General features: G+C 42.3%; 1 protein-coding gene across 4 annotated transcripts in view; it reads left to right on the top strand.

Annotated features, from left to right (window-relative positions):
- Window positions 1-507: 507 nt before the first annotated feature.
- Window positions 508-10,310, top strand: part of LOC147632241 (uncharacterized) — a 55,305-nt gene continuing 45,502 nt past the window's right edge. For 2 of the 4 annotated variants that reach the window (XR_015267434.1, XM_086808921.1), the window contains exon 1: window positions 521-787. Coding sequence is in view for 3 of the 4 variants with exons in the window: in XM_086808921.1 (XP_086665047.1) it covers window positions 639-787 (149 nt within the window). In the remaining variant the exon portion in view is untranslated. Of the gene's footprint in view, window positions 788-10,310 lie in introns of all 4 variants that reach the window. The other 2 variants (XM_086808923.1, XM_086808922.1) reach the window with 2 other exon arrangements.

The raw sequence follows: 10,310 nt of genomic DNA, 5'->3' as shown, positions 1-10,310 counted from the left end.
CACCATACCTTGTGTATGGTCCTTTTTTTTTCTTACTTACACATAAATGCACACAAGAATCGTACTTCATTGACATCTAATCTTGGTTAATATATCGATGCATATGGATTATGTGAGATGTATCTTCTATATTCAATAGTCGAAGCATAAATTCGGATGCATCACCTGATTGAACTCTATCCGGTTTTTCTTTCGTGCTCGTGCTATTGATAGATGAGACTATTCCTTTAGTGTAACCATGGGGGGACTGTTTTTCCAGCATTCCTCTCTCTTGGACCAAACTTTAATAGTGGGTCTGGTACCAACCGGGTTTTCAATAAAAGCAACAAATGATCAATTTGTTTTTCTTTGTACCACCATCTTGCTTCTTGCTAGAGGATTAAAGATGGAAGTTTTTATGTAAAATTTTGAATGAGGTGGAGTAGTAAGTGATATTCTGGTTTTGGTTGTATAACAGCTTGTGATGAACAGTTAATATAAATAATTATTATTGATTAAAAAAAAAGATGAGAGTATTCCTTTCCACAAGATTAGGTTTTCCTTTCGTTGTAGTGAGACTTTGTGTGACGACACTAGTTGGCTATGTTTAAACAGTGCGTTGAAGTAAACGTCTAACAGGCTCTCTCCGGGCACGCGCTATGGCAAGGGTGTCGTCCACTTTCTTTCTTAAGTCCATGGCCCCGGTGTCTCAGGCATGCAGCAGGTCTATCGCCCGCCGCTCCGCGCGTAGCTTGAAGAATGTGGCCTTTGAGCAACCTGCAAACACGCTCTCCTCTCGCATCTTCCGGTAAACTCTCCGTACCCAGGTGCATGTCTGCTTTTACAAGCTGAATGCATGTTTGCGAGACATGTAGCCGCGTTTTTCTGGTTTTGCTTGATTTTAATTCGTAAGGGCTTGGAAGATTAGACGAGATTTCCTGTGTATTAGACTGTGTTTTTTTCCCGATTCTGTCTGGTTTTGTTTACGGCTAGATTTTGAGAAGGCAAAGTGATTCAATTTTTGTTCTTGACGCATACGTCTAATTTAGAGTAAGGGTTAGGGTAAGATGCTGCGAGGTCTCTTATCTGGGAAGCCAAAGTGGATGCGCTTATCTATTAAATAATGCCTACTACTATAGGCCTGTTTTGCGGATTTTTAAAAACATGACCATCAGATATGGCAAGTTACTGTTTTTGTGCGCTCCACAAAGGTTGAACATGGACCCAGGTTTGTCGAGTTGCATTTCTCTGTGGTGTATTTTTTACTTGCAATACACTGGCTTTGTAAACCGGTCTTCCTCACTTTGCCCTAAAGTTTGCCTCCCAGGGTGTCTCACATTTTTTGAGTGCTACGTTTCAAATCCACATTTTGTTTTTTGTAAAGCCATTTATTGCTACAAGGTGTATGTGTGGTTTAGTATGCACTGTCATGTTTGACTACACGAGCTTGCCTATTTTGTGCTGATTTTTCTTTAATGCTGCAACTTTTCGTATAGCCTTCTCTATGTGGAGTCTTTGCCATGGTATCCTGTGAAGGAGAGACATATCTTTATGCATGCACGTGCACTAATCTTGAATGTTGATGATGTGAGGTGGGGGATGTCACAAGATGTAGTTGATGATTTGAAGCTTTGTGAGTAGATTCTCATGGTGTATGATTGTACTTTCGTTTTGGTTAAGCTTGAAATTAATCTCAACTCTGCCACTATAGCTTTGTGCTGCATTAGTGGACATGAAGATATTATTTGAAGTCTTTGTCTAAGTTGCGGCGAGTTCATTCTTTCTATCTAAAGTTGTGTAATTTTCCAACCAGCTATCTTCTGTTGTGTGCGTGTCTTTGTTAGTGCTAGCTTTCATCATGATTGGGATGCAATAGAAAATAGTCTGCTATGCATGATGAGTATGGTTTGAAGCTTGTAAGAGGCTCTTAAGAAACCTAAGGTTTTGCAACTAGAATTGTTACATCGATGCAGTCGTGTACATAGAGGAGGGAAGCCCTGGATCACCACCCATCTTGAGAGATAATGGGGAATCCTCCCCACCGCGTGGCATATATAGAGGCTTACCTGCCCACACATGCGTGGCTGCCCATGGAACTCATGGACGTCCTCACTCTTGAACCTCGGCTCACTCGTCGTCCATGCTCTGGTGGACGGTCTCATAGCCGTTTGGGCCTCTCATACGTAGCCGATAGGTCGGCTACGTAACATTACTCCCCCCTTTAGAAGAGTTTTCGTCCATAAAAACGAACTTTGGAAAGTACTTGGTTAGCATACTCAAGTGCTCTCTCGAAGAAGCTTCATGTTCGCGATCTTTCCACTTAACAAGTGCCTCACGGTACACAGTATGCCTCGTGTTTCGATCTCTAAATCCGAGAATTCTCTCGAGTTCATGTGGAAAATACATGGTAGTTCTATCAACTCTACCAAAATGCTTGGAGAAACTACGCTCTCTTGATGATCAACAGTTTTTTGTAGTCTACTGATATAAAAAACATGATGAACTCGAGAGCTCTCCGGCAACTCAAGTTTGTATGCTAATCCACCAATCTCCTTAAGGATTTTTAATGGACCGCAGGATCTATGTGAAAGCTTTTCACACTTTTCCGTCTTTAAAGTCTTCGACTTCACAGGGACTTTCAAATATACAAAAGATTGCATACGTCTATGCGCGATCTTGTGCGTTACGTATGTAATCTTTTGCTGTTTATCTTGCATGTCTTCAAGGAACTTCTTCACATATTGCAACTTCTCCTTCTCTAGCTCTATTGTTATAGGAGATCTCGGCTGGAATACATACATCAACATGAATAAACTAAATCTAGTCGCAAAATGTTTTGAACTGTTATAAGCAAACTCCAAATGCGGCAGGTACTCCTCCCAATTGAATTGCTTTTTACTGACATATGTACGGAGCATGTCTTCTAATACTTGATTAACTCTCTTTCTGACCATCAGACTGTGGATTGTTTGTTGAACTCATGCTTAGAGTAGTTTCCAGCTTTTTGAAGACATCCCTCCAAAAGTGACTATAGAACTTCCTATCTCCATCAGAGACTATATCTGCGGGTAGGCTGTATAGTTTGTAGAGATGTTCGATGAACATCCTTGCTAACTCAGGTGTTTTTACTGTCTTTTTAGTAGATATAAACTTGACCATCTTGGTCAATCTGTCAACCACTATCTAAATGGAATCATTCCCTCGATTCGTTCTAGGTAGACCAGTGGTATAATCCATGGAAATACTTTTTGATTTCTCTTTGGGAATATTCAGTGGATAAAGAAAACCTCCAACCTTGAGGCGCTCTTATTGACTTGACAGATCTTGCATTTTAGCACGAAGTCTTAGACGTCCTTAAACAAACTAGGCCAATAAAATTGTCTTTTGACTAGTGCATAGGTCTTTTGTATCATGAGATAACTATTACTCGGACTATGGTGACTTTTTATAGAATTTGGGTCGGAAAATCATCAACGTTGGTACTCAAACTCTACCTATGTAGAGCATGTACTCGTTGTCAATGGAATAGTGTTTGTACTTTTTTTTCTTACGAAGTTTATCACTCCCAACCAAGTGAATCAATATCAAATGGTTGTGAAGGGTTCACCCACGAGCTCTCCGGCTCGGTACATAACCCAAGAGACTCGTCTAGTCGTTTCGAACTAGTGCTCACTCCTCTTCCTGAAGAAACCTTGACTAATCTCTTCGGAGTAGTACTCCTTTCTGACGAGGGAGATGGCTACTGTTGTGTATACGTGCGATAGCGTACAACATGCCATATCTTTGAAAAAGGTGAATCATGATCACATAACCCACGTAGTGACTCGAAGAATTCGCTGTTCACCATCTGCATGCGGCTCAATGCATCCGTCACTACGTTTAATTTATCTCTTTGGTAACAGAGTGTAAGGTCAAACTCTTATAGGATCTTCGTTCACCGAGCTTTTCTACCTTTTAGCTCATTCTGACTTGAAAGCCATTTAAGACTTTCATGATCTGTCCGGACCTTAAACATAGCGCTATATAAATAATGTCGCCACTTTTTTAGAGCATGAAGACTAGCGAGTAACTCTCGCTCGTCAGCTGAGTAGTTACGTTAGGCACAGTTAAGCTTCTTGCATTCAAATGCAACAGGGCGATCTCTTTGCAAATAAAATCGTCCCAATTACCTCCCTACTACCGTCTGTCTCCAAAACAAATTGTGCCTAACGTAACTACTCAATGCTCAATCCTGGTGCTGTCGCGATAGCCACATTGAGCATCTTGTTAGGATTTATCCGTAAAATTTTTGGAGACAATATGGCCTAAATAATGGATTTTCTAAGCAAAAAATTTGCATTTGGATTCCTTCCCAGATGGCTTATTTTTCCTAAGGTGTTTGAATATTGAGTGCAAATGCTGGAAGTGTTCTTCTTTGGACTTACTGTATATAAGTATGTCGCCAAGAAAAATTACTATGAATTTCTCCAAATATGGATGTAAAATCTTGTCCATTAGCATCAGAAATATCGCTGAAGTATTCTTTAAGTCGAATGGCATGACTAGGGACTTTTAATGTCCAAAATGAGTGCTAAACGTGGCCTTGGAAACATCCTGTTTACTAATTTTGACTTGGTGATACCTTGATCTAAGATCAATCTTAGAAAAATACTTCGCACCGTTGAGTTGATGAATAACTCGTCAATGCGGGGCATCGGGTATTTATTTATTCTTAAAGAATATCTCATTAAGAGTATGATTGTCTATACACATCCGCATAGTTCCATTTTTCTTTTTTATCAAGGAATGGTGAAGCCCATGGTGAAGAACTCGGGCGTATAAACCCTTTCTTCACATACTCAGCTAGCTGCCATTTCACTTTCTTTACCTTGGAGTGACTTAATCTGTAAGGAGGTTTGCTTATAGGTTTTGACCTTGGTAGCAGGACAATGCCATGGTCAAGCTCCCTAGACGGTGGAACATCATTTGGGAGATCATCGAGAAACACATTCCTAAACCCTCGCAATAAATCACTCAAAGCAATTGCGTTCTCTTGTTTTATTGTTTTGGTTTTAGCCTTGATATTAACGTTTTGTTGAAAAGAAGACAAAATAGGTTTTTAGAAAACAATGGTCTCGTCCAAGAAAAATTTAAGTTATAACTTAAATTAGTTTCAACTACGAAAACTTTATCAACCATATTTATTTCATCTACGGAAACAAATTGATGTAAGAGTACAAAAGTATACTTATCGGATGTCGTTGATGTCGATGGCACGATAGAACTCTAAGGACTAAATCATAGGTGCAGTTGGAACCTCATGCTCACCCTGTAGCCTCACTATTCTTCCCTCGTGCACAAACTCTAGGCTATTGTTGTGGTAGCTACGACTCAAGGTAGGGATGAGGTTATACAACCACTTTCTCTTTTAAATCCCCATAGGATCTCCTCGTGGAACGCTCTTGGTACAAGACTCGAAACCTGCAAACAAACCAAACAAACAAGACGGGGGTGTAGGCCTGACTCACCTCCCAACCTCGACAGCCGTGGGCAAGCCCACAAGACTTGGCTGTCCCCAGCGAGCCACGAGTTGAGCTAACTAGATGGACGTACCGACAAATCTCTATCTCGTGACGTCCCATACGGCCACGGAGCTACCCTCGCGGGCCTCGAGACTCCTGCCGGCCTCGGTTGCATGAAGCAGGTGCACGTCTACACTAGATCCAGGTTCCTGACCATAGAGCTCTCACAAAGTCACGCGAGACTCTATGACTAATGACTAACCTTGGCCACTCTTTTATAGGCTCTTGGCCGGTCATCGAGCGTCCACACTTGGGCGCTCGCCTGTCCATACCGGGGTACTCACCCGTTAGTCTATCCCTAACTCAACTCGCCGATCAGCTTGCCTAGCTCCAAGCTTTCCCAAACCTCGAAGCTAGTCTTGTGTGCGTGTAGCACACGGTAGATACACAATGTACACATGACATACGATAATGTCCTGTGTACCCCAGGGTGTCCAGTAGAAGGGGTATCGTGACACTCCTTAAGAATCTTGGACTGAATGTCCGGGATCTATGGTACACAAATTTTGTCATTAAGGAATAGTAAACCATTCTGAATCATCCATTGGCCTCCTGCAGCTTGAATGATAGATTGCTCAGTCATCGAGTCTTGGTTAATCAATGAGCTCCCGTCCTAGGTCTTTTGCCAAAATGGGCCAAAATAACTATCAGTCCTGCAAAGCCCTCTCAATGACTGAAATAAGTCAGTAGAAATCTCGGTGAACGACAAAGTATTCACCTTTCTAATTCGACTAAGTGCATCTGCAACACTATTCATGGACCCTTTTCTATAACGAATCTCAAAATCAAAATCTTGCATTAATTTAGTTCATCGAGCTTTCCTTCCTCTCACTTGGAGCCATATAAATAATGTCTCCAAACCTTGAGAGCGTGAATCACAGCATAAAGCTCCTTCTCAAGGGTTGGCCAACGAGATTGAGTGTCGTCTTGCTTTGTACTTTCAAAAGCAACAGGTCTACCATCTTGAAATAGGTTTAGACTTGGAAGAGACCATTGTATCATCATAGATACAAGCTGAATGAATGGCCTCGTCCAAAGTTTTGCATTTGTTATTTTTAACCTGTAAACCGTATGAGTTGGGTAAAACCGGCTACGAAGAACCCCAAAAGAGTTGTGGGATCCATCTTCGTAGCTTTCATCTGCAAGTCCCTAAATTTTTGGAGGTATACCTCATAAGTGAGGTTCTGCGAGGTCATGGTCAAAGTAGTAAATCGGGCAACAACATCATAGTCATCCTCTTTCTTGAGGAATTCTTTCTTGAAGACGTCTTCGAACTGTGCCCAAGTCGTTGGTTTAGGGTTGAGTTCTTTCCACCAAAGCAAAGCTTTACCTGAGAGGAAACTTACTGCTAATTGGATCTTTTTCCCATCATCATATGGATGGAACTGAAAATGGACTTGCCACTTATGTAGCCAAGTGTCCACTATCTCGCTGCTTTTGCTCGTCCCCAAACTGTTCCAGAATAATGTCGGAGCCTAAAGCAGATGCCAAGGTATCCATACCCGAAAGAGTAGATAGGGTAGTGGTCAACAAAGAGATGGAGTTCTGCAAAGCCTACATGCGCGCGGCGATTTGTGCTTGACGTTCCAAAGAAGAAGCTTTGAGAGCAACTTTAAATTCTTGAAAATTTGATTTTGACACATAATCGTCGAAAAGATTGGCATCGGTATCTTCCGTAGCGCAGGCCTTCACGTTCGATAAGGGGCTCCAACTCGGATTCTTGGGTCGACATCTTGAAGAGGGCAAGGTGAGAGAAAAAATTGATCTTGCACAATAAAGTGCTAGGGAACTCGAGAGCTTGAGAGCTTGAGAACTTGAGAGATGTGTGACTAGAAGCCCGCTTAAGGGGAATATATAGGCTTCCACAAAAGCTATCTTTAGCTTTTGCTTTTTGTGTTTATATATATATATATATATATATATATATATATATATATATATATATATATATATAAAGGTTACTTGGAGGTGTTTCGTTTTTCACTCCCCCTGGGTGTATCTTTGGCTACTCGGTGGTCAAGTGTTACAACATTTTAAATGATTTTTGGCCTACTCATTTGGTGGCCATTACAATGTTGGCTTGGATAGTGAGGGAATTTTTACGCACTTATTTGACGGTAAAAATTACAAGGGTTCTATGAAAATAATTTGCTGATGATGATAATGTTGTTGTTGTTGGTGACCGTTTCGGTGTTGTTGTAGCTCTTGGTGGAGCCCAAGTTTCCTAACTGTGCACCTGTGATCTTCTTCTTCATCATGATCTCTGCATTGGAGATGGTGTACCAAAACTAACTGTTGCTCCCAAATCTCCTCCTTCAATTCGCACTTCTTGTGTTTCATTGTTTCCTTTTCACTTGCTCAATTTTGTGTATTGATATGCATGAGCACAAGGAAGCGATACTGTTGGAGATATCTTTCTTCTAGTCATTTTGATGTTGTTGAGGTGCTAAGGATGCTGCTTGTGTTTATTGGAGATCCCCTATCGGTCACCTTGCTACGTTTTCTCTAGATGGTGTTTTTACATGCCTCGATATAGAGAAGCCATCACTGTTTTGTTTGGTGCACAATGGAGAGACATTGAGGATTTAGCTACTCTTTATAACTCATAGGGAGATAGAGTGAAGATGCTTACTCTGCTTGCCACCTATAGTGTTGAGGGGCTACTCTACATGCCACATACAGAGTCAAGTTGAGGAGAAGAGATTTTGTACCTCTTGACAAGTGAGGCCACAACTATTTTTTGCCTACGTTGCAACCCTACTATGCTGCTTTTCAAGTTGCCAATATAGTTGAGATGCCTTCAAACTTATGTTGTTGCCCACGATATGTTTTCTTTCAATACCCATGACCTCTTCTCTCTTGTATTGTTTGATATACATGTAGTTGGCGACCTGCTTCTTCTGGGCTCTGATGCCTTGTGCACCTCTCTGTTTGCATCCTTCGCAGCCTGGACCTACTATATATATTCTATTTTCTTAAAAAAAAGAAAAAAAACACTTATAAAGCAATACTTGGGTTTTTTTAAAAATGAAAAAACACTTTGTCTTGTTTTTGTTTCTTTTAAAGAAAAACAAAACATAATGTAACAAAAGGTAGCTTTTTTTTTGTTTGCTTTGCTACGATTGTTTTTTTTCTTTGTTTTGTGAAGTTCTTAAAAAAAAACAAAAAGCGGTGTGTCTAAAAAAAAACCTGGGCTAAAAATGATGAAAGCAGGCTGGTCGACACCTGCAAACAGCACGTGAAGAGGAAAAAAGCTCCGCTAGACTAGCCGCCACCTGTCGGCTACAAGGCTCGTCACTTGCCACGCTTTCTCTGAAAACGGCGCCGATTGGAGTAGCTCTTCGTGCTCGCTCTGCGTGCGCAGAGCTGCTTGTGTGCGAATAATTCCAAGGCTACCTTCTTCCCTCGTAAGAGCTGCGCAGCCAAACAGTAGCCGACCAGCATCCCAATCGTTAACAGCCGTCCCTCTCTCTCTCTCTCTCTCTCTCTCTCTCTCATACAGCCGACTGGCTTTTCTTGTTTTCTCTCTTCAAAACTGTTCAAACAGTTGCAAAAACACAACCCTTCTTCTTGCTAAGCAAACCAACCCAACTAGACCACAATCTCTACCATCATGGGCTCCTACGATGAGAAAACAACATACTTAATCTGAAAAAACAGCAGTATGCACAGAAAAAACAGCAAGCTTCTCGAACTCTTACTTTTTCTTCGACCTCTTTTTCTCTACCTACCGACTTGCTCGTTCACGAGGCTTGCTCTGATACCACTGTCAAATTCCCATAGGATCTCCTCGTGGAATGCTCCTGGTACAAGACTCGAAACCGGCAAACAAACCAAACAAACAAGACGGGGGGTGCAGGCCTGACTCACCTCCCAACCTCGATAGCCGTGGGCAAGCCCACAAGACTTGGCTGTCCCCACCGAGCCACGAGCTGAGCTAACAAGACGGGGGGTGCAGGCCTGACTCACCTCCCAACCTCGATAGCCGTGGGCAAGCCCACAAGACTTGGCTGTCCCCACCGAGCCACGAGCTGAGCTAACTAGATGGACGTACCGACCAATCTCTACCTCGTGACGTCCCATACCGCCACGAAGCTACCCTCACGGGCCTCGAGACTGCTGCCAGCCTCGGTTGCATGAAGCAGGTGCACGTCTGCACTAGATCCAGGCTCCTGACCATAGAGCGCTCACAAAGTCACGCGAGACTCTCTATGACTAATGACTAACCTTGGCCACCCTTTTATAGGCTCTTGGCCGGTCATCGAGCGTCCACACTTGGGCGTCCACTCGTCCATACTTGGGTGCCCGCCCGTTAGTCTATCCCTAACTCAGCTCGCCAATCAGCTTGCCTAGCTCCAAGCTTCCCCAAACCTCAAAGCTAGTCTTGTGTGCGTGTAGCACACGGTAGATACACACTGTGCACATGACATTCTGCCTAGCTATATATCGGCTTTTGCCAAGTGCATGACTTGAAAATCCAAACTGGCCTCGTAGCTCTATATAGCTAAAGGTATGCCCAAGACCACTGTGTCCCAAATAGTCTTATCGTGACCATCAGCCAATGATATAGTATACTTATGGTCACTCTTGGTCTCTGGCAATCGCAACTTCTTAACTATTGTGTAGTTAAGAAAGTTGTAAGTGGCTCCATTATCAATCATGATGTCACGATCCCGTGAACTTATGTAACGTATGTATGAGCATGGTGGTCAGTGTGTAGGACATTGGTTATATATTCACACTTGGGGTCACCTATTAAAGATTCTTTTT

This window comes from Cibotium barometz, chromosome 14 (assembly GCF_041138505.1).
Source record: "Cibotium barometz isolate CiBa-2024 chromosome 14, ASM4113850v1, whole genome shotgun sequence".
Taxonomy (NCBI): Eukaryota; Viridiplantae; Streptophyta; class Polypodiopsida; order Cyatheales; family Cibotiaceae; genus Cibotium; species Cibotium barometz.
The sequence above is the reverse complement of the archived record's forward strand: the minus strand, read 5'-3'. Positions and strand labels throughout refer to the sequence as shown.